General features: G+C 41.9%; 1 protein-coding gene across 2 annotated transcripts in view; it reads left to right on the top strand.

Annotated features, from left to right (window-relative positions):
* The window catches only part of cacna1ia (calcium voltage-gated channel subunit alpha1 Ia), a 178742-nt gene that overhangs the window by 20806 nt on the left and 132181 nt on the right, over positions 1–25755 (top strand). For both annotated transcript variants that reach the window (XM_034089015.2, XM_034089014.2), the window contains exon 2: positions 24390–24654. In XM_034089015.2, coding sequence (XP_033944906.2) covers positions 24407–24654 — 248 coding nt within the window. In that variant the 5' untranslated portion in view covers positions 24390–24406. The remainder of the gene's footprint in view (positions 1–24389; positions 24655–25755) is intronic.

Below are 25755 nucleotides of genomic sequence, written 5' to 3'. Positions count from 1 at the left end.
GCGGTTTGGGGGTCAAGCTGCACAGGACTACCGCTTACCACCCTCAGGCTAACGGCCTCTGCGAGCGCTTTCATCGCTCCATGAAGGCGTCCCTCAAGGCGTCCCTCAAGGCCGGCCTTACGGACGGTAACTGGGTCGACAAGCTGCCCTGGGTGATGCTGGGCCTGAGGACCGCACCCAAGGAAGATCTGCAGTGTTCTACAGCGGAGATGGTCTACGGTCAGCCGCTGAGAGTTCCGGGGGATTTCCTCCCAAATGCATCAGCTCCCTGGTCTGCCACGGCCCAGCGAGTTTTTCTGCGTGACGCGGCGGAGGCTTTCGCTCCAGTCCCGACTACTCAGCACGGTGCGCCAGGGTCTCAAGTTCCCGCGGAGCTACGCTCAGCTGTGCACGTCTTCATCCGTCACGACGCACACAGAGGCCCCCTGCAGCCCCCTTACGACGGACCTTTCCGGGTTTTGGAACACGGTGAAAAACACCTGGTGGTCGACATGGGCGGTAAGGCTGAGCACGTCTCGGTTGACCGGGTGAAGGCTGCTCACTTGAACGTGGACCGGCCGGTGGTGCTGGCTCGGCCGCCGAGACGGGGCCGACCCCCGGCTTTGATTCCTGTCAGGGAGTGTGGACCTGTTGTTCCGGTCCCTCCTCTGTCAGGGGCCGCACGGGCGGAGGTCGCTGTACCGACTCCGGTGCGCAGGTCTCGTGGGGGCAGGCGGATTGTTCCTCCCCGCCATACGGATTTTGTTTACACGTGAATTCTGGGGGGGCTTGTGTGGTGACACGTTATTGGACATAATTCACCTCTCTTATTGTGTTGCCACACGGACCCTTTAGTGGGAACACCTGGAGAGTTAGCCCCCATTCCTGCTAGCTCGTTAAGCAGAGCAGACGATGTGTTGACCTCTCTATAATTAATGGATAATAAAGAGTGGAACTCCGTTCTGAATACACCGCCTCCGACTCCCTTTTCCTGGCGCTACAACGTTAAGTTTAAGCTACGTTAGACTTGGTTTCAAATCGATTAAGCATTGCAAAGAGAAGACAAAACGGTAAATGAACACTAGAACCGCTAAGGGATTCATTTTGACTAACCCTACTGACGGGCTGTCAGGAGAGAGAGAGAGAGAGAGAGAGAGGAAAAGAAATGCCTCGTTTATTTTCCCTGTGTTATTATCAGAAGTTACTGTAAACTTTTGAATAATGTTGTTCATCTACTTTTTAGTAGTTTGTTTAAATGTTTTAATTATGTTGTTTTTGTTTGTAGAAGTGCATCATTCCTTGATTTATTGTAAAAATGAATCTGAACTTTTTGATCTGTTATGATGATAAACGGAAGCAATTTCAAAATTAACCCAATTAAGTGAGTTTTAAATAGTCCTACTTAGTTTATAAGTAAATTATGAAGAGGAACAAATTATGATGAAAATGATATCTATGTAGGTGCTGACGCTGTTGGCGGTTCTAGTGTTAACATATATTTAAATTAGGGCTGTCAAACGATTACAAATTTTAATCGGATTAATCACAGTTTAAAAATTAATAATCATGATTAATCACCATTCGAACTATGTCCAAAATATGCCATTTCTTTATGTATATTGTTGTGGGAATGGACAGATACATGAAAGAAGGCGGATATATCCATTTAACATACAGTAGCCTCTGTATGTATGTTTATTATAACATTGTTCTGTGTGTCAAAATGAAAGTCGGCCCACACACCTATCAATCATCAAACCGTGGGGTCTTATTTCATTACATGTTGATTTCTATCAACACAGGGGGGGGGGGTGATCTAACCGCCTTCTGGAAAAGCTTCACAAGTACGTTGGTACGCAAGTGACGGTAAGCATTTCAGATTGTTGCCGCGCATGCGTATCTGCGTACCAGTTATGTGCACCTACTACAGCAGGGCTGAAGTCGAATAGTCCATTTAGCTTAGGAACCTTCCTAAAGGAGTGAAATGACCCGGAAGTCCCTCAGTGGCAGCCATGATAAGTGCCGTTCGAATTCTCTAGAATGATGAGAATGATAGGAAAGGAGGTTTCAAACTTCCTTTATAACCTCCTTTAGCTTAGGAACCACTGGACCTCCCTAACCGACAGGAGAAGCGAAAATGCTGCCCCACAATGCCTTGCAGCCGCAGCATTTGCCGTCACTCAACAGTCGGCCGTTCACGGAAACAACCGATTATGACCGAGAAATTATATCATGAAAGTTACGGTGCTTATTAAGCATTTTAAAACATAGGTGGTGAGTTGCCAAAGTGCTTTGTTTTGAACGTTCATCAGTATTATACTCAAAAAGAGAAATATGAACGTTAGTTTTTACTGAAATTATCAAATAAAGTCAACATTTCACAGTCTTTACTGAGCTGTGTGGAGTTTGTTCAACTTTTAAAAGATGTTTGAATGGTGATATACACAGTGATAGATGTTAATGACTAACGTTTATAATAAATACATTTGTATTGATTTTAAGATATTTTCATACGTATTGGGATCATTTGTATTAATGTGGACCGGAGGGAGAGGGTGACGAGCATAAGTTTCACTTTCCTTTTTTATTTCAATTCCAACTTTGGTCATGAAGAATATGTTTCTCTGTTGTCCACGTTCATAAAGCAAAGCAACAGCGTCAGAGCACGGTGCAGAGTCTCTAGATGAGTTTACAGTAGTCCCTCGTTCTTATTAAACATCCATGTTGTAGTCCGCTGTATAGAAAACTGTAGTTTCCATAGTTCCCCCACAGCAGCAGACGCACATTCATGACGTCCGCTGGCGAATCATAAACACGTCGGATAGTGAAAGTGCATTCGGATTCTCTAAAGTACCGCAGTCTCTTCTCCTAAGTCCTTTTGAATTCTCCTGTCCACTATCCCTTAACCCCGTGACGTTTCACTCAGAGGTCAAGGAATAGACGATAGGGTTAGAACTTAGGTGCTGATCTTTGGACTATTCGACTGCAGCCCAAAAGTATTCTCCGTCGGGACTTCCTGCAACAACACCACGCCGTTATCTTGATTCTGATTGGCCAGAAGACATTATCAAAGATGTTTTATTGAGAAGACGATCACTACGTGACAAAAGTTTTCAAAACCGTTTCTGGTCTTCGGTCTTTCCAGACAAGTGGCTACTGAAATCTGACTAACTGCTGTCTGTGCAATTCTCGGCGCGAGTTGGTGGACTTTATTTTGCTTACTTTAACATCATTTTTCATGGTGGGGCTAAGCCATTTCTTGGTATGGGTGTAGCCTACCCCAGCCATACCCTGACGCTGCCACTGGTGGGATGTATGGGGCGGACCATTCTGCACATGCGTTAAATGCGTTAAATACTTTAATGCAATCAATTCAAAAAATTAATTACCGCCGTTAACGCGATAATTTGGACAGCATTAATTTAAATTAAATATGCTTAATGGCAAATGCCATATGATTTTCTTACCTGGAATTCTGCCTTTTTCTACAGACTTTTTGATTGAGTCCTAGCTATATTGTCTGCAGTTCTAGGGTTAATATGAATCTAATATGATTGTCATCGGTCTAAATTAGATTTCAAATGATTAACTGTGTATGTAATGAAGATCATGTGGGTTGAATCCATTTTCATAACCACTGTCTTTTAACTGATGCGGAAATGCGGAAACTGGGCTTATTCATCAGAATTTCGTATGACTTGACTTGACTTGCTTGACCTGAGCAATGCCTTGATTTGACTTGCTTGACCTGAGCAATGCCTTGACTTGACTTGCTTGACTCTCATCACAGTGACTTGCTTGATACTTGTAGGTCAAGACTTGAGACTTGCTCATGACTTGCACATGTAGGACTCACTCCCACCTCTGCCTCAGCCACATGACTTGATGCTTGTTGGTCTTTAAAACCTGTGATGAATAATACTCACAGATCAGTACAACATCTTGCAAACAAATGTGTTTTGATACCGACCTGTAGTCTCTGTGTTGTCCACCAGTCTCAACTCTAAAAGGCCTTCATTTTGATCAGTGGAAGAAGTTATCAGTTCGAAATGTACAATATTTCCCTCACAAATTGTGTTGAGTATATTTGTTAAGATACATATACTGAAAATACTCCTGCAATGTACACATATGTCCACATTTAAGTGACAAAGTAGAGTATTTAATGCGACTTTAAAAGACGTGTGTTTCGGTACATTAATTCTAAAAGAGCCTTCTTTCCACCTTTCTTAAGCTCTTTTCTGTACTTTGGTTTTAGCGCCTGGCCAACGCACTCACACATCACTCAGAGATATATTGTTTGTTTTTGGTACATTTATTTCCATGTTATCGTTTCCATTTCAGCACTGTTCGTTCTCTTCTTTAAACACACAAATGAAGGTATCTTACCAGACGATGTTGAAACAGTTTTCGTCATTTAAATAAACAAATCTTCTCTGCAGTGCCATGCAGCGGTCCAAAAAACGTGTGGCTTCACAACCAAAATAGAACCCAGAGTATAATCAGCAGGACTCTTTTAACCAGCTGAGGCCATCGCAGCACCAATCAGCCGCTCCGCCCCACCGTGGCTGCGGATCCCGATTAAATGACACCAATCAATTATACTCCATTACATACATTAAATGATTAAATAATCAAAATAATAAATCAACGTGTTGGCTCCTACAAATTCCTAATCGTCAAGAATGTCAAGTTCTGTCTTATCAGTTTATGGCTAATCAGCACATCCACCAGTGTTTGTGTATTGCAGGTCACCCTTGAAAAAGAGATCTTTTGATCTCAAGGGGCTTTCACCTGGTTAAATAAAGGCTACATCTGCAGGGTGTGTGCAGAATCTCGACTAGTTCCCATCTATAAGCTGAAGTAGAGCTAATCACTTCACTGCTTCCCAGTGGACAGGCCTAATGCATTTAACCACTCCTGAGGGAGCCCATGGCTGACAGTGTAGAGCGGCCTCTCTGCTCGCAGTCACAGCTTCTCTGTCTTCCTCTCATCTTACTTTTCTTTCATTCAATTATCCTCCTAACCTTCCATCTAACTTTCTTTCTGACTGTCTGTTTCTTGATTTATATAAACTCTCCTTTCTAGTTGGCTGTCTTCTTTTCTTTGTTGGTGTCAGTCTGTCTGCCTCTCTCGGGTTCTCTGCTTTCACTATCAAGTTTAAATCTAAAAACGTCCCTGTGGAGGAATCTGGCCTTGTGAATACTGGAAAGAAGACATTTAGGCGCAAATACGATATGAAGATAAATAAACAGTCCAACAACAATTGAATTAGAAATGGCATTATAATTAAAAATCTGTGCAGCAGGAGCCAAAATGAATTAAACAAGGCGTTGAAAATGATAACCATAAAATTAAAAGTGAAACAATTTCTGAATAACTTTCTGAATTATTAACCAATAATTTGCATATACGTTTTTCTTTTAAGATACTCAAGAGTATTAAGCTCACAGGACTACTTAACCTAATTGCTTTACATTAATATATCAAAGACAATCCTGCTTTGATTAAAACAAATAGTACACTACAGTACACTAATTGCCTGCTTCCTCATCTCTGCCTTTGTTCCCCATATTTGTTAAAGTAAGACAGAGTTCATTACCACTAGACATTTCAGTTTTACGATAGTCTGCTCCTTTGTCTCCTGCGTAGAGATATCTTTTTGGTCAATTAGATCGCGACGAGCTGGAATAATTGTGTGGACCAAAAATTTTCAAGTCATCGACACTGCAGAAGCACTCTGTGTATTGTAAGGAAATATTTGTATGTATTCATGCAAACTGTGAAGAAGCTTGAAAATGATTTGTGTAGAAAACTGGGCTGGTTTTGGGCCTGCTAACATGTGGTTTTTTGAGGACAAAGGAAGAGGGGGAAGGTCAGGAGTTAACATACAGTCATCCCTGTGATAATGAAGCTGAGCCACTGGGATTGGGGAATTTAAGATTTGAGGTGTTGATGATAATTTGGGCAGCCAATCACGGAGGTCTGGAAGGGAGGCGCAGAGAACTCCTGTTCTTGGAAGCGAGGTATTTAGAAGGGAAGCACGCCATGTGCTCGCTCTCTTTCTCCTCTGGCTGGCTGGCTGGCTGGCTGGCTGGCTGGCTGGCTGGCTCACGTGAGTATCAGGTAAATGTGGGATCCCACAGAACTGTATGTAATTTGTACTGTATTGATTGTATTTGATTGTATTGCATTGTATATTACCATTAAAGTGGATTATTGTTTAACGGTTAATTGTATGCTCTGGATTTCCTTCATGTAAGATAACAGCTTGTTTAGGGACACGAGGAGATTTGAGAAAGCGGACTAATTATCCTCCTTATCTCCTAACAGTATCTCACCTCAAGTCTCTTCATTTTGAACATCCACAGCAGCCTTTCTGTTACTGAAGTTATGTAACGCGCACACACACAGCAAGTGGGACAAGGATGATTCATCTAAACGAGCACCTGAGCATGAAACAACGTCACTAGCATCAAGGCTTGTGGCTCAGTAAAAGTGAGATGGCATTATATGTAGTTGGAGGGAACAGGTGAAATGCACTTGTGAGGCATAATTATAATAATGGGGTAAAACTCTCCAAAAAAGGAACCAAAAGAGGATTTCTGCTGTGCTGTTTTTTTGTGTTAGGCAAGGCATTGTAAATTAACAATGGAGGTACTGAATGACTAACAACCTCGCAACGTACTGAGCCATTTTTGTTGTCTCCATGTTTATTTATTCATGGCTCCATCTAAGGAAGAATGCTAAGCAAACCAAATTCACAAACTCTCTGTATCTACTGCATCCTTTGCAGTATAAGGACATGTGATTCACTGCTTTGAGCGAGCGTAAATATTACAATTATATTTTCCTTTAGGGATAACTTAGGCCCGTTTTACAGTTTTATTTCACAATTCATTTTAAGGATGTCTGTTTTCCTTGGACTCAATAAGAGCCTACATAATTTGCTAAGATTCATAATGCTGTGCTGGGTTAGCTGAGACTGCATACAATGTGTTTAAAATGTCAGCCTGCAGCCGAGGAGGAAACTGGGCTCAGAATTGGCGCCGTGACAGACTCTTTGTTCACAGTGCATGTGTCAGTAACATAAAGCTCATGGAATGCCTTTATCTCAATAACTGTTTTTAAGGCCTTTACCATTACTTCCTAGTCCTTCAAGCTGTGCTCCATCCTTCTTCCTTTGGAGCTTTGAAAACCTCCTTCTGTGTCTTATATCTAGAGTATTCTTCCACTCCATGATACGGCACGCTGCCTTTGATCCTTCTCTCTCGTGAGTCCCCGGGATCCCTCATCTCCATCTCTGTTCGGATTCTCTCTCTCTCACTCTCGCTCTCCTCCACCTCAGTTTGACCTTCAGTCTTCTCCTGGAAAGCTCCAGCTTCCTGCTACCTACCTCTGCTCGAAGCTGAAAGAGAAAACAGCATTAATTACAACGTAATTAATATTAATAATATAATAATAATAAAAAAATGTTTACTTGTAGTACTGATACCGTCCACTAGACTCCTAGTTACGTCGCGAGCTGCATAGATGATTTCAAATACCGCGAAATAATCTGTGACGCATTTGTGTGTATTGTGTTTGTTTCCCGGGGAAACCCTCACAAGAAACACCGGCTGTTGTTATGCCTGCTGTGACGTTAAGTTGCCTCTTGTAATTATGCCTTTACAAGCTTAAAAGTTTTATCATCTGAATTTGGCGAAACAAGTTTAATATTCTTAAAACCAAGACTTTGTTTATTTGAAATCAGATGAAAACAAACTGTCACGGACCCTGCCGTGTTAAATAAGATTACTACGCTTTTCATTCATAATTTCATCGGGAGGGAGGGGGAGCGGCGCTGAGGAACAGCAGAGTGCGGGCTGACAGATGTCTGTGTTGACATTCCCCTTATTGTGGAATAAGGGGAATGCAGAGACTGGCTACAAGTGTTTTAGGTTCAAGTTAGACTGGGTTAGTGTTCATGACTTCATGTGTATGTCATCTAATGGTTAATCTCAATACACACACATTTCCCGTGCTTTCCAATAGTTTTAAATAGTTTTATTCCACTGTTTAATAACCTGTTCAATACAAACATGCCACTTGTAAAAATGAAATAAAATGTCTGTGAACTGATATTTGTTTAGTGAGTTTATTAGAGGATGTTCCCATTTTTTGGGGATGTTCCCTTTGATTTTAAAATGTCAATGAAGATGTCAGACTTAGTATATTTGTTAATAATTACATACAACTAGGGGTGTAACGGTATCCGTATTCGTCCCGTACCGTCACGGTTCGGACGTCACGGTTCGGCACATGCAGTCACACGGCGAATACGCCTTTTTTTACGACTGGGGAAAAAGTCTGTCACTCAGGGCAGTATTACACTATATATAATCCAGGGGGCGGTATTGCGCCTAAAAGCCAGCCGCCCGTAAATAACAAATGAAGAACAAGAACAAAACACAACAAAACGAACACAATACATGAAGAAGAACAGTTAGTAGCTATGGCGAGTTCACACAACACACAGGAGCTAGAAGACCCACCTGCTTCTTTTAAATCAGCTGTGTGGGAACATTTCGGGTTCCCTGTGGACTACAACAATGATGGGGTGCGAGTTGTGGATCGGACGAGGACGGTGTGTCGGCGTAGTTCGACAGCGGTGCGGTATGCTAGTGGTAACACGTCAAACATGCTCAGTCACATCCGAGTCAGTCTCAGTCCCCAGCGAGAGGGTTTTCTCGACGGCAGGTGACATAGTTACCGCCAACAGATCTGCCCTCACTACTGACAACGTAGACAAACTCATCTTTTTGAAGAAAACCTTGAAAATAGAGTAAAGCTTGAGTACCTTTATTTAGGCATAACGGCCTGACACACTCACAAGTTAATTACACATGTTAGACATTGCTCCTAAAGGTACAGATTTTATTTTGTTTTATATTTATCATTGTATTTATTTTATATTTTGACATCAGAAGATGTTATACAGTTCTGTATTGCCTTTTATTGATTGTGATTGAAACACTTTCTTATTATTTATTTTAATATTTTCAAGACATTCTTTTTAGTTGTACAGCTTATTGAACCTTTTAGTTTGACATCAGCCAATATAAATAATCTGGCCATCTGAGTGTTACTGTTTGTTATTAACTGTGTAATACAGTTAATGATTCCAAATGTTAGAGTTCCTTATTTTCATACCAAAACGTGCACTACTGTTAAAAATAAATAACAGCACAAAAAAAAATGCATTTGGGACTTTTCTTTTCTTTTCCTTGTTGGACCGAACCCGTACCGAACCGTGACCCCCAAATCGAGGTTTGAACCGAACAGTGACTTCTGTGAACCGTTACACCCCTACATACAACACATGGAATTTTTGTGTGTTCCAAGTGAATCTGCGGCCCCCTGGTGGCCAGTACATCAATGATGTGGCCCCCACCACCATCAAAGTTGCCCATCCCTGATCTAGGAGAAGTCGTTGCCCTCATGTCGACTTCACTTTGGGAGTGAGTTAGCATACATTTTCATCATTATGGCAACTTGGTGTGTTTTACATTTATAACAATATTTTACTTAACTAAAAACACACAATCTGTTTCCTTCAGGTTTCGTGAAACCTATTTTTAAACGATTCCTTTTTGGAGTTTTTTTTCTTGGAGTTTTTTTAAAAGCTAGCTAGCTGTTCAGTCAATATCATCAAACGTCTCATTGTTAGCATATATGCTAATACCTCCACTCAGCTCAATACACAGTGTGGGACATTTCTGGTAGAAATGAATTAAGGAAGTGTTACATGTTCTTGTTCCGCAGGCTTTCAGAGATGGATGACCATGCAATAGATCATCATTGAGATCTGCAAAATTAGTTTCTGGCCTTTGACTTACTCATTACCTTGGATACAAATTAAGCGATGCTCGTAAAGGAGCACTTCGGTTTGTGAGTCATCGAAGAAATAATTTGTACCAAGACATCCCTGGGACAGAGTAAAGATTATTACTTTATAAATCAATGATTATAAAATGTATTCATCAATATTAACTGTAAAATGTACTACTGCAGTAATGACAGAGACTGTCTGTTTTTAAGAAAGAAGACGAGGTGGACATCTGCTGAGGGCTGATTCCAGGAAACTAACTCTTCTCTAGATTCTTAATTGAAAGACGTATTTGCCGGAGAAAGATGAATGGGAGCTTTAATAAGGGAGATAGTAGAGGGAGATATGAATAATATAAGTTGAGAGGTAGATACTGCTTAGAGCGGAGAGAGGTGGAAACAAAACCGAGAGAGACTGTTATGATTTGAGAGAGATAGAGAGAGGGTGTGGCGATGAGAGCACATAACTGTACAACTGTAAATAATTCAGTGCATGTAAATAAGTGTTTAAGTTTAGAGTGAGGTCCCAGATGGGAGTGTTAAAGTCAATACTGACAGGAATTCCCTACTTCTCCATCCCACCTGTGTGCCACATTAACACCAACTTGACCTCATCACTAAAGGTATACAACCACTTCCTGTCAACACAAATCAAAGACCAGCCAAGCAGATCCAGAATGCTTATCACAGGGAAAAGGAAGCATCTGTATATATCTTATGTAAAGTAAATGTGTTATTTCTTATGCGGTTTTTCTTAGAATTTCTATAAAATAAGGGCACCTATGCAAGCTCCTGTATTGTGTAACCTGTTGAGGCAACACTAGTTCCTGATAAGGATTTGAAAATGTTCTGTGTTTGTGTTAGTGTACGACTGTTTGAAATGCATGCTTAAGTTATGCAACACAATTGCTGTAAGGGTTAAGGAAAATGCTTTGGTTTAAAGTGGACCTATCATGCTATATTTGAATAATATATTGTAGGGCCATACCGATATAAAACATGTCTGTGAAGTTTTCTTTTCAAAATACCAAACAGATCATGCATTTTAGCCATGCCTCATTTCGCTCTATTTGCTCTATTCCAGCCCTGTCTTCACAAGGGCTGATTCTGTGATCTTCTTCGTTGCTTTTGTGGCAGACTACAGCGCCACCTACAGGCTTGGCATATGTACTACAGTGTCTCCAGCGCTTTCGAGCGGCAATGGCCGTGGCCCAACCCCCCATTCCCCTGATAGGTGGAGAGTTGCCCATATTGGCGGAGCACCCCTTTTCTGACATCAGAACAATTCAAATCTGTATCAGCTCCGTTGCAGCCCCGTTTTTAGAGATTTGGGTATGGAGGTAAAGAGAGAGGGTTGTGTTTTCTGACACTTGGTGAGTTCCCTGACACACCGGGGACACATATTCATGTCTAAAAGACATACAAAAGTGCATTTTGCATGATAGGTCCCTTTAAGTTAATTTAACCATACAAGTGGTGTTACATAACTATGGAATGTAACAAATATGTCAATGCTGCCTTCTGGTTTCACATGGGACACAAACAGAGGTCTCCTGGGTAAAAGTCTGCTGTTTTTTAACCGCTGTTCCAGCTCAACCTCCTCTCTACACAGACTTTGTTGCTCTAATATGTGGGTTACATACAAATAGATTATGTGGGTTATTTACAAATTACAGTGCATTAATTATCCTAATAACAAACAGAGTATGAGAGAAGACTAAATAAGTAAAGCATATATTGATAATTTAGTTAAATTGTCATACTATGTTATTGCTGATAATGGGTTAAGGAAAATAAATAATCATTTACAATTGTAGGATATTTAAATAACTGGCTCAAATCAATGTCATTAATGTTTTATTTTAGAGACAATAAACAGGTTGTTGACTGTAATTCAGCAGGTTATTGCTAATGTTGTTGAGCAATTTGGGAAATAGTTTGAAATGGTTTAAGAAATACTGTTAACTGAGAAGAGATTACTTTTGTATTATTTCATTAAAGCATGGCATTGAGCCTTTTTGCCAATGACTTTACAGATTTAACAAAATATATACAATGAATCTATGCCAGAATTCATAGAACGCTTGCTGAGTGGCAACTTTTCACATTTCACACGTGTCAGCACAAGCAGCAGCAGCAGCAGTGTGCAGAAAGAGGAATAACAGTTAGTGTGCAGTGACAAGCAGGCACCTTAAAAAGCCAACAAAACACGTTTATGCCCAGTTTTCTTGTGTTGATAAATAATGAGATCAATAAATAATTCAAATTGTTGAGCCTGGTTTTCAATTCCATGCTTTGGTAGCAATGACGCTCCGAATGGCAGAATGACGCATGTAGCACAGATGTTCAGCCAATAGTGATTGACGCAATTCAACATTAACACATTATTCCTTTTTGAAACTACTGCACTCCTAAAACAGATTTAGTTGTTTTCATTATCCAAGAAAAATGGCAAGGCTCTTCAGAGTTCTGTTTTTAAGGTGTGACCATGTTTGTGCGTGTCATCACCATTTTCTCTCTGTGGCTGACAACACATAGCAACCGAAGCCATTGGCCTACTTTAGCAAAAGCAATGAGTCAAAATAATAGCAGCACAGAGCAGGAAAGGAACAATGGATAACAACAAGAGGTTTCCTTCTCCCCGTTTGAATTGTCCGCTGCTCTCTCTTCCCCCCACACCTTTTTCTCACAGCCTTTTTCAATCTTACTCCACCCCTCTCCTCTGCACAGCATTGGGGTCTAGGCCACCTGCTTGTTTCTTAAGTGCCCCATCATCCATTTTCGACCCGTTCTGTGAGGAAAAATGCTTAGTTTCAAAGATATGTATGCGTTGTGGCTTTGATTGATTTACCAACAACAGCAGTAGTGTGCATGGTATTCATATTGTGCACAGTTTGGGTGACAACTGTCCGGATACATTAGAAAGATTTGTTTTTGTATTTTATTGTTATTTATCGCAAAATGATGTTGCGGACAGATGTTGGTATCGGTATGCATTACTTTAGTGTGCACTACTTTATGCAGTATGTTCTGTATGCAGTACGTCAGCAAGCAATTTAGATTTTTTGAAGGAAGTTCAAGGTCCTGATAACAGATGAAGAATTGTTGTACGCCGGTGTGTTTGTTTCACCAACGCCAGGCCCAGTGCTTCACATATTTCCCCGCCTAACATAACCTCTCTTCATGTATAGCATGCATTAACAGCGCTGGTGTGAGGAGGGTTTGACAAAATCTCACAATTGCGTATCTCACAACTTCAGGATTTTGTATTTTCAAGGTCCTTCTTGGGTGGTGGTTATAAAAAATGTATCGCAAAATGTGACATGTCATTTTACAAACCGCAGCAGCAGCTTGTGTGTTGCATTCTGGCAGCTTTGGTCCAGGGTTAGGGTCAGGCATTATCTTTATGTAGCAAAGAAATAGCATTGCACTAACACAAATGTGGACTTACACAGAAACACACACAAAACCCATGCTGGGACCTTCTTATCGCTCCCTTGTTTCTCTGGAGAGGAGGCCAGCACTTGACACTTCATGGCCATTTCATGCTCAGCTCAGTTCTCAATTCCCCTCTCTCTCGCTCTTTCATCGAAGGGTTTCCACTAAGAATGCAAAGAAATGGGCGAACAAAAAGGTTACCGCATTTTAATAAAACCCCCTTTCTACATGTACATTCTGTCAATTTCTCTCAGCTGACTCCCTCTCTGTGTTTCATTCTTCATCCATTTCACATTTTCTGATTCCTCCTTTATATTCATGCTCTACAGTAGCCCATTCTGCTCTTCACTGCTCCTCCTCCTCTCCTCACCTTCATCGTCCTCCTCCAGTTTCCTCCCTATATCCCCTCTTTTACCGTTCACATGTGAGCACTCAAGACTTGTCACAATTCTTTAGAGTGCGAGTGAGTTTATGTGTGTGTGGCGAGGGGTTGCTGGCAAACCGTAAATGCTCCAAGAGCCATATTCAAATCTCATGTCACACTGATGAGGGTGAAAAGGCCTGACGCAGCACTCTGTGAGAAAAGAGGGAAAGGAAGTGAAAGAGAGGGCGAGAATGAGAGGAGAAGGGAAGGGAAATGATGGCGAAGACAGTGCTGGAAGCGGAGGAGGAGAGCGAGGAGACATGACGTGGGAGAGGAAGAGAATAATGGCTGTTGGCATTACGCTACCTACAGTTTGGCAAGAGGAGCAGACAAAAAGAGACAGGCAGGGAGCAAAGACTGAAAAGCACACAGACGATGCTGAAAAGGGGTGAGAGTGCAGAATATCATCAGAGTAGGGAAGAAAGACGAGTTTGGAGGTTGTTTTTTTCACAGTCTGAAAGCGCCGTATTTTTGTTGCAATCTATTTCCAAAATTACTCCCTCTTTTTTTCTCCAGGTAAAGCTCTGCCCCTCTCTTTCTGTTTCTCTTTCCACAACCCACCGTCTTCCCTGTCTTGCACAATGTGCATGTTTATGCAAATTAGGTCATTAGGAAGCTGCTTGGCTCCTTGGTTTGAGAAGAGGTGTGGAGAGGGAAAGAAGTGGACGGATAATAATTCAGGCTTTGGTGTTTGTTTGAAAGAATTGCTTATGCGTGTGCATTAGAAGAACACATCCATATATTATCACACATTCCCTTTAAAGCTCGGGAGGTTTCTGAGTGAGAGAGTGCATTGTAATATGCTTTCTCTGTTTTATCAAAGATCAATGATTGCATAAGAAGAGGCCACACCTGTCCTGAAACTCTTTTCCTTTCTGTCGGTCTGTTTTCTTCCTCCTCAGCTCTCCCCTCTCATATCCTACCTTCTTTCTGTCACCCTTGCTTACGGTCTTTCCCAATGTCATCCTTCCTTTCGGTCTCTTCTGTGTAGCTCACCTCTGTAGGGCAGAGGATATGGCCGTTTCCAATTTAAAATCCGATGTTATCACGCTGCAGCACGCACTTCTTGATTCCAAACTGCTTTTGAACAGTAAGAAAACCAAAGCAATGCTTTTTGCTCCCAAGTCAGCGTCCTCTTGCCTCTCCATTGACACCCTTGATGGCGTCTCTGTTGAGTTTGTCGATACCTACAAATATCTGGGCTTTTGGTTGGACAGTAATCTGAACTTCAAACACCATAGAAGTTCTATCAAAGAAATTGAAATTCACTCTTGGCTTCCTTTACAGACTTAAATGTTTTTCAACTTCATCCCGTAAAAGGTTGGTCTCTGGCTTATTCCTGTCCCAGCTGGACTACGGTGATACCATTTATAGATTTGCCTGTCCCACTGTTTTGGCCAAACTTGACCCACTCTACCATGCTGCACTGCGTTATATATCAAATGCACCCGATAGGACTCATCATTGCAAACTAGCCTAACTGGATGGTCCTCACTTAGTATGCGTAGGATGCAGCATTGGTTTTTATTAATGTATAAAGACATTGTAGGTAAGCTTCCACTGTATATATGTGCCAGATTTGCTCCAGTTTGTGACTCTTACAACCTCAGATCCAGTGCCTGGATACGGGTCCAGGTTCCTGCCGTGCGGACTGAGGCTGGGAAAAGGAGTCTTTTTTATGATGGTCCTTGGTCTTGGAATGACCTTCAATCACGCCTCAAACTGACGGCACTTGTCTCAATAGCATGTTTTAAGTTGAAGTTGTCTGACGTCCTTACCACCAGCTGCTCTTGCAGTAATAAGTAGTGCACCTTTCTTACTGTCCGAATGTGCACAATGTAGTGACTGCTTTTTCGTCTTTTGTTTTCTTAGTTATGTTCTCTGTATTTTATATGTTTGTGTTATGTGTTATGTGTAACGTCGCTGCCTTCTTGGCCAGGTCAGCATTGAAAATGAGATTTTATCTCAATGCTTTTATCTGGTTAAATAAAGGTTCAAAATAAATAAATAAAATGTAACCTCTCCCTAAAGTCTTTTGCCCTTCAACTTATGTTTCTTCTCCTTTTATCCACACTTTTGTCATAGGTTTAACTCTTTTTCCACCTTATCGGTTTCACTGTTCCTTTTTTATCTGCACTTACGAAATCGTTTGATCTATAATGCCTTTCAAATCTCTGGTCATAAAAAAACAAGCCTTTGTGCTTTTTCTCCCTCTGCTTCTCTTGTTTGTCTCTTGTTTACATCCTAGCTGTTAACTCCGCTTGCTTCAGATCGGACTGGAGTTATCATCACCTGGGTAGAGAATACTCACGCAAGCACACAAACTCTGCATAAACATTGGCATAAACATGTATAATAACAACACCTCTACATGTACTGACACACATGCGCTGTCAAGGCAGCTGTCATTCCTCACAGAACCTCCTCAGGCTTGATATCAGGGCTTTTGTCTGCTGTCTTTGTCTCATGCTTTCTCTCACACACACACACACACACACTTAAAGTTCTACACAGACGTATGCACACACACACACATCTTCTCGCTCCATTCCTCCCCAAGTTTTCAAACTTTTGATGGCAGCTTCCTGTCAGGGCATGAAAGCAACAAGGAGAAGATTTCTAAAAGGAGAGGAAGAGACGGTGACGAGACGGGAGAAGAGATAAGGAGTGCTGACAGATGTTCGACTCAACGCCCCGCAGAGGACAAAAAGAGGAATGGATGTGTATCACTCCTCCTCCTCCATCACTTCCTCTCCCCCTCTCTGTTTCCTCCTCCCCTTCTTGTGTTCCCTTGTAAAGCCCACGTTAGACATCATTCACTTCAATCCTTTGATCTTAGGGCAATAAAGCTTTTAGGTCATTTGAAATGGAATCCAACAAAATGCAACAGAATACATGTGCAGCCCCTCGAGATGTTGTTGCGCAATTCGAGAGGTTACATAGTTCAGTCTGAAGAAAGTCTGCTTTAAACTTGGAGTGAGGAACGATGAAGGCTACACACTCAATGAAATCACAAAGCCTCTCAAATGAAATCACACGGACTCTCCCGCCATCTAAATTAGGAGGATGATGGTGCTTCGAGACAATTAAGGAACACCTGTGACAATGATGGCACCCACTGTCCTCATTACCCACTAGTGCCTGGCTGGAGCGTGTGCACGAAGCAGACAAGAGGAGGGATCAGGACACTGTCGAAAACACACCAAATCTGATGGAAGGCAGGATCTTGCTCACACACACACACACACACACACACACTGATTTACACCACACATTAGGACAAGTTGACGTTATACATACACACACCTGCGGCCGTGCAGCAGCCTGTCCCTAATGTGAATTGATCGTCCTCAGTCCTCCTGCCACTGTCAGTGTAGTCGGCAAAGAGCAGACAACGGCTTCATCTGGTTTGGAGCCCAGAAACACACAACACACACTTCCCAAAGCCGACAGGCTGCAAGAGAAGCACTCGTACGTCAGCCGCTAAGATGGACCGTTTGTTTTATTTGGCACGCCTACAAGCATGAGCCCCCTCTGCCTCGCACACACGGGCCGCCTGAGGAAAAAGCATGTCATTTATCAGGGTGAAAGAAAGACAGCGAGAGCTCTAATAGTAAATCATTGGCAGCATTATTGGCCCTCCCGTCCCTCGCCACGATGGATTTGTGTTGGGAAGCTGGTTATAAATCAGTCAATAACACACAGGAGTGTGCGCACACAAACTTCCACAAAGCATCGAAGCACAACAACCCCCCCCCCCCCACGTCACTTAGCTGACACATACACACAAGCACCCCAACACGTCAGAGGTGGTAATACATGGTGATAGCCTGTGACAGCCGTTGAGTTGTTCTGGTTGGGATCACCTGTGGTGTGAATCTAGCTTCCTGTCCTCTAGATTATAATAAATAATGTTTAACAGGAAGTACAGGCATAAAAGAAAACTTCATGTCATCGAGACATTGAGTCCTTAATGCTTCATTCAACCTTGTGTTTCGGTTGACATTGCTTTGAAAGTGGACCTGAGCCTGATGTAGTGATGTGTGAAGAGACCCCATGTTGCTTCTCTTCTGTCCAGTAAAGTGTGTTCTACTGGAACGACAACAACAGTACACCAAGAGAAATAACATTCCTAGCATGCACCAGGATAATGGTTCTTTATTCGTACGTTGCTTATAGACACAACAGTTACTTGTTTGTCGTTTTTATAATTTATTGATAAATGACCGTTTCTACTAGTGTGTGCTTGGATTTTGATTTATTTCGGTTGAATCATTTGTGTATCATTTTGATAAAAGCAGAACGGTTCAACTTGAAGAGATTGTATGGCCTCTGGCAGCATTTGTGTGAACATAAACTGAATTGGAAATAGAACAATTTAATCCAAACACGGCTCTTGTGTTGAAAGCAGGAGCAGGTAAAAGAAGAAACGGACAAAAGAAACTGTACAAGTCGAGAAAGGTTACTTCATGGAAATCTGCGCCTTCAATTTAAAACGGCTTTATCCCATTTGCGAATGAGTTTCTTGATGTATTTTATATTCCTAAATCAAACGGAGGCTAATCTGAATTTCAGCATTAAAGCTTAAACCATTTTAGTGGTAAACAACGTAGGTATTATACTTCAGACTGATGGGGAAATAAAAAGTGGGATTGCAATTGTAAAATCCCTGTCTATCTTCCTCACACTGTGATTGATCCAATGCGAGCCTTTTTGCTTCTCTCAAGCTCATGACCTCATCTGTGTGTCTTCCTGGTGCCCAATAGGTTCACATCAATACAACAGAATAAGCTGTTAGCATACTGCGTATAGCTTTAAGCCACTTCTCAGTGCTTTAATGTATCGTCATGAGGAATAGCGTGTCACGCAGCAGAGCATGCTGACTTTAAGACACAAAGAGGTGTTTGATATCCGCTCAAACTGTGCGTGCTCAAGGATAGTCTCAGCTATTATGCAAAAGACAATACTGTTCAAACAGATTAGGCCGACAGCAGGGCCACTGCTCCAGTGTAATCGACTGGCAGACACTTTTAAAGATGATTTCTGACACGGAGCTCGGTATCCTCTTCATCACAGAAAGGCAGAGACAGTGTAATGGAGATAGAGAATTAGGAAAGAAGGAGGAAGACGGAGGGATTGAAGAAAGTCAGAGATTTTCAAATCAAGTGAGTGCAAGGGAAAAGGGTAGCAGGGGAGTTTAGACGAGATCAGGTGAAGGGAGACGATGAGCAGATATCAAGACCGATACTGACACTGAAATTGAAACGTGCATTTTAAAAGCCCAAAAGGAAGATGTGAGATTTAAAGGAGAATCAAATACATCTTTCACCCGTTCCTTAGATCAAAACAAAATAAGAAATCGTATATGGTAGAGTACAACATTTATTTATATTTAACACTTTAAAAAGTTTGACTGAAGGGATGTTAACTGTTGACACCTGAGGTCACAATGGATGTAAAAAACTAACCAACCAACCAGCTTGATCAACACTTCCCTCAAGTTAAAACGTTCTTGCTAAATATTTAACTTTATTGACCCACCAGGCTTTAATTCACTATCATATGTAATCTATAACGGTAATGCCCGTTTTGAGGTTAAGCAGTTCACGATTGCAAAAACCTCACGATACCGATTATATGATTATAACCATTTTAACTGCATTATATATTCACACATTGAGGAATTAGGCTGGCCTGCGATCCATCGGCAATGTCTGTGCCAATCTGGCTTTTCTGCCGAGTCAGGAGAACAACGCTGGGAGCAGGAGATGGATATGACACCCATATGTCACCTACCAACTATAAAACCTTTAAGTGTCTGGCTGTGTCTGCAGGTTAACAACCCGACTCCCCGCACTGGAGACGGGTATTTTCACCTATTTAAGGACAGAGATTTAAAGCACAGAATTTGACAGTAACACAGAAAAACGAATATTTCCTCTGAAATATGGCGTATAATAGTGTGGCATTGTTTTCCGCGTTTAACTAATCCTGAAACATGTCGCTTTGAGTACAGTCAGATTCATTTATATGGTCTAAATGTACATTTACAGAGAGTGGTCAATAAAGACGCGAAGATTATCAAATTTGAGGCATTTAACACATGTTTGCTTATACAGATGAAGCAAAGTTGCCATTGGAGTCGCCTCCTTCCTAATTCCACCACCAAGCTAATGAAAAGCAGCATGATTCATGAGAGGATTTAGGAGGGCTTAGCCTCATTCATTTATGTCCTACTGTAGTTTTCAATCGGAGTATAGTAGATTTTGAAGTTTCCCTAAAATCATTTGGCATTACAATACTTCTGTCTCAGCTCTGTGTAATGTATCTTCTAATGTTGACCATGTTATTTGTTGCTCAAATTCTCCATCACATTGATGTCTGGCGTCTGTGCTGGGGCTGCCACAGTCTGATCGTATCTACAACCTGACACCACGAAGCTTTCAAATGGCTCCATGCTGCCCTGTGACAGCCTGTTACAGATAGTGGTGATGCAGCATGTTCTCCGCCTCCTGTACTTTCTCAGGAGAAATATCCGAGGTGCACTGCTTCAGCAACAACGACTGACTTACACTGATTTAGTCTTCTTTATTCTTCCTTCCTCCTGGGTCTTTTGTGATGACATTAAGTCAGACTGCTGTAATGTACGAAGTGGCACAACTGAAAAGAAAACCAGAACGCAGACTCGATAATAAACAATGATCTGAAAGGAAGTACTTATTTTGAACTGTCCTGTACCTTTTATCCAAACCTGTTTTGAACCGGCTTCACTGTGAAGGAAGTCCATATGTGTTGACATGTTTAGATATTGCTGTGGCACTCTACTGTATTAAAGTTGACTTGGCAAGGTAGAGTTGCCGAATAGGAGTTATGTTCTTCTCTATTAAGCAAGAGTCGTATTTATCAAATTTTAAAAGACTATTTTATGGTGCTGTCATAAAGCCAGCCATGTTAGTGAGAGGCGGATCGCCTGCCAGTGGCTGCTTTGTAAATACAGTCTCTCTCATTGAATATATTGATCATCTGAGGAACCAATGATGTGTTGTTTTGATCACTCAGCAATAGGTGTCAACGCTGGTTTGTCTTGGCCTCTGATAGCTGGGGAGACAGGAAGTGTGTGTGTGTGTGTGTGTGTGTGTGTGTGTGTGTGTGTGTGTGTGTGTGTGTGTGTGTGTGTGTGTGTGTGTGTGTGTGTGTGTGTGTGTGTGTGTGTGTGTGTGTGTGTGTGTGTGTGTGTGTGTGTGTGTGTGTGTGTGTGTGTGTGGGTTTGTGTGTGTGTGTGTGTGTGTGTGTGTGTGTGTGTGTGTGTGTGTGTGTGTGTGTGTGTGTGTGTGTGTGTGTGTGTGTGTGTGTGTGTGTGTGTGTGTGTGTGTGTGGTGTTTCCATGGGATGTGTAGCCCTAGTTGTGTCCTCGAGGGCTTCCTGCCCTGGCGTGACTCTAATAGCATTAGCCACTGTCTGCTTCTGAATTCACTGGTGCATTATTTTTCTTCCAACACTCACACACACGCGTCGCTTACACACACATCAGAACCAGGGGACAGAACCAATCATTGGGGGTCTTCCCCGTCTTTTCTCCTATGCTCTTATTTATTTTTCAACCCAGTCGCATACAACTTTATGTGTGTGTTCTGGAGTGATAATATTGTGCTTCCTGCACCGTGTTTAGAGACAGTGGGACACATTGTTTAGGAGAAGTTAAGACTCGGGTGCTGTCTTAAGTCGGTGTGACAATCCTGGCTGTTTGTTGGTGCTGTGCTGGGCTAAGCGTTCTCCCAAATCACCTGACCAACAGAGGCATTACCATACAGTACACACACAACCCAGCCCAGCTTTATCTTTGCTCAAACTTCTGGAAGTTTTACACGGAGAAAATAACTTTTCCCTTTAGGATTATGTGCTACGTGTCAAATACAGCATCCTTCCTTTTTGCAGTGCATTTGGGCTGCAACACAACTGGCTCTCTTCATACGCACCACATAGCAGGAGATGTGAGTGCGCTCAGAGAAGTTAAACCTGCACCACCATGACCTTTAGTGTTTTAAACGGTCCAAATCGGAAACGTAACGTTAATAGCCGCTGTGTCCTTCTGGGATATGTGGCATGTTAGCTAGCAAGAGCCATAGCAGTCTAACACAATGTGTTGTGTGACATACACTATTACACATGTACAGTTATTTGACTGGTTAGAAGCAAGTTGCTTTACAATTAAATACATGTTTGTTCTTATTGCAGCAAGGTCTAATATTATTTAACGAATGACCGACACATGTCACATTCCAATGATTAAGGGTTATCTGTCATTCTGAAACATTCATATGCGTCAACAGCAGATTTCAAAATACTGTCTTTTTTTGTTTTAAGCCACCCATGCCTTATTTCGAGCCCACACGTTTAAGCTCATTCGGTGACTCACTGAGAAGTTGAGTTATTACTTGCATCCCTTGGGAATCACACATCATATGTAAAACAACCGTGGAGGAGAGAAAACACTGCGCTTCACTCCTGTCCTCGATTCACATTGGCATTATGAGATGATTGAAATAGAGAACGTGTCGCCCAAACCCCTTATGGATCCACAGTATGTTTTTCTCTCTTGTTTTCCATCCAGCCTCTTCTGTGTCTGCCTCAGACTGTCGCAGTGAGTGTGTGTGGGAGGGGGAAAGCAAGTTTTCTCCACGGCTCATCACAGCCTTTAGCTCATAGTGCAGCTAAATGGGTGATTGTATATCCGCTATCCCAATTAAGAGTGTTAATGTGTGACAGTGTGTGTTGAGGAAGTGTGAATGTGTCCATGTGAGTCATTGCTAACACAAGAGTGGTAGTCTTTTCCTCTCTCTCTCTCTCTTTCTGTTTCTCTGTGTCACACGTGTTCGTTCGTCAGTCGTCATCAGAAAAAAAGAAGCGTTCGCAGCTTGCAGGAATAATGTTAAATGAGCGGAAACATTACAGTTCAGAGAAGTAAGATGACATATTTTAACATGCTAACATATTTGATACTAATGCCATTTCCCCTTTCTGCAGTGAAGACATTCACACGAAAGGACAGATAGTCTTAAACAGATTCCACAGAACACACTCCTTGTAACTGTCACTGAAAAACAGCCTCCTGCCTAATTGTAGCCACCCATAATAGCTTCAGGGTCCCTCGAAGAAAGCTTTGTCGTGGGAAATAAAACACAGCAGAGTAAGAATACACTTCCTTCCTCCACAGGAAGCAGCTGTTGCCATGGTACAAATAAAAAAGGTAAAACAATATGTACTGGCATAATCAATGGATGTACAAATGATTATTAGGCGGGGTGTGAGATGTATGTGAGTGTCACTGCGTGGTGGGCGACTTTCTAATGATTTTGATATCTCCATCTGGTTTTAACATCGCGTCAGAGGATTAGTTTCAGAGCTGCGATGGATGCAGGCTACTCCATCACCACCATCCTATTTTCTTGTAATGAATAGGCTTTAATATCATTACCCGAAAATAAAACAAAGTATGCTCTTCCACGAACACATAACCCTCCTGTAGGATGTAGTGCAAGCAAACACATTGACTCACATAAAGGACTCCACACCCACGCTTGTAGTTATTTGCACAGACATGCAAATATCACATACTAAAAATGAAAAATGTATCATTTGGCTTGGTGTGTCTTACACATTCACTTAATGTTACTTCTGTGCTTTAGTCCAAGCGTTAAACCACAATTGTGTATAGTTGTGTGTGTTTTGTGTTTGTGAGCAAGACAGTCCAGTTATGCTCAAGTCCAGACTGTAGCTTGGCTCCTTCTTCTTGCTGGCTGCTACTTTTGGCTGCCAGTTAAAAGCAGGAAGAATACCATGTGCAATATGTTATTATGCATTCACTTCGACTCCATCTGCTCATGGTGGACTTATTTGCCTGCTCGCCAGTTTAATGATCAAAAAGTACAGAGTTTCTATCTGTCTTTGCTCTTTTCTAATACGTATTATATTGTGTATGCTTTTGAATCCTTAAAAACAATGTAGAATTAACTCAAGACACTACTTATTTTCTCGGCTTACATGACATTTCATGTGCTGTAGTCTCTTTTGTAAAGGCGTGGAAATACTTGTCTAAAATCAAAACACACAGTACACATTCTGTTTGTGTTTTTACGAGTGATACATTCACAGATAAAAGAGAATCCATGCATGAGCTAAGTGGTAAGAGATGGAGAGCCATTTCCTCTCCCACAACGCCGTGATGGGGCTAAATGAATCGTTAATGAATGCGCAATGACTGTTGACATTGATTTACTCTCAGTTGTCATTTCCCTCTGTCTGTGTTTGATTGCGAGAGGTGACGGTTATCAGTACGCAATGCATTCTGTTATGCAGATGAGAGTTTACGATAAGAGCGCTTTGCGTGGGGCGAAGAGAAAGTGAGAGAATGATGGGCCTTTGGGGCTGGGAAGCAACACATTAAATATTGAGTTGTTAGGTGATGTTATGACACAAGGGGATTTGGTGCGATGCGGGAGTGACGGCATTGCCAAAAGCCAAAATCAAACTTTCAACCCATTTAATTGCTATTTATTTGCAGCCTGGTAATTCATTCAAATCAGTCATTTTGTCATGAAAAGTCTCTTGTAGATCTTTATTGTGACAATGTGCTAATCATTGAATTCCTCTAACCCCACTGTCAACTCGCGCTGTCTTTCAGATCTCGGCTGGGTTGCCATGACGAGCGAGGAGTGTCCTGTGTCGCTGGGGAGCATTTCCTCAGCAGGGCCAGGGCAGAATGAGGAGTACGGCTTGGCGCAGACTGATGACATCATTGAGGAAGTGGGTGCAGATGATGACGTCAGCATCGGCAGTGACCTGAGCACTCTCGTGTTGCCCTTCCCGGAGCTGGCACCCGTGGTCTTCTTCTGCCTGAAGCAGACCACCTGTCCTCGCAACTGGTGCATCCGTATGGTCTCCAGCCCATATCCTTTTCATCATACTCTAACCCTTATTATTCACCTGTCCGTGCATCAGCTTAAAACGATTGTTTATTTTCAAATATTTAGTGATCCTCGTGCAATGCACTTTACATGGTATCTGTTTAAAACACCTTCACTCACCATCATTAACCTCATTCCTAACCTCTTCGTTTCATTGGACCGCCTTTCATGCAACATCTTTTCATCTGCTCTGCTAACACTGGTGCTTCCGTCACTCTATATTCAGTCTTTTGAAAATATATATTTGTTCTGCCTATCCGTCACTCACTCTGCAGAGTCAGTTTTTCTCTTTTGTTACATTGTCTGTCTCTGTTTTGAATTATTTTAATACATTTTCATCCATCTTGACTCTGACCCTTCACTTTTCCCCTCACTCCTTTATGGATCTGTACCATATATAACAGCAGGCTTCTGAGAATCTTCTCAAAGTAAGTGTGTTTGACATCCTTATACAACCGCAACTGCATTGATCAGCATTGCACCGCTTGAACAATGAAAAGCGTGTGTGTGTGTGTGTGTGTGTGTGTGTGTGTGTGTGTGTGTGTGTGTGTGTGTGTGTGTGTGTGTGTGTGTCTCTGTGTGTGTGTGTGTGTGTGTGTGTGTGTGTGTGTGTGTGTGTGTGTGTGTGTGTGTGTGTGGTGTATTTCTTTGCGGCCAGAGAAGCAATTGTCTGTTTTCTGACCACCCTGATGTTGGCAGTGAGACAAAGGACAATGCTTCACATCAGGGAAAGACAGGATCCAATGGACTGACTGTCACACTGCTGCAGGAGTGTGTGACTTATTGTCATGTGTAAGGAATAGCAAACCTTGAGAGGCAACTCGATTTGAGCTTTTTCTGCACTTTTTAAATCACTGCTTTTTAAATATGTTATCATGAAACACACCTTAATAGGTTGCATTTTACAGATTAAACTGATTCTGTTCTCACCCTCTGAAGTAAATTAGGGCAATTGTCTGGTTTCTCTTTTTCACTATTTGTCTCATGCCTCTCTCCAGACCTGCCATCCAAAATCAAAATGTACTCGTGCAACTTATTGATATATTTGCATTACGTTTCTTTACACGGCATGTGCAGTTAATT

The sequence above is a fragment of the Pseudochaenichthys georgianus genome, chromosome 8, assembly GCF_902827115.2.
Source record: "Pseudochaenichthys georgianus chromosome 8, fPseGeo1.2, whole genome shotgun sequence".
NCBI lineage: Eukaryota > Metazoa > Chordata > Actinopteri > Perciformes > Channichthyidae > Pseudochaenichthys > Pseudochaenichthys georgianus.
The sequence above is the reverse complement of the archived record's forward strand: the minus strand, read 5'-3'. Positions and strand labels throughout refer to the sequence as shown.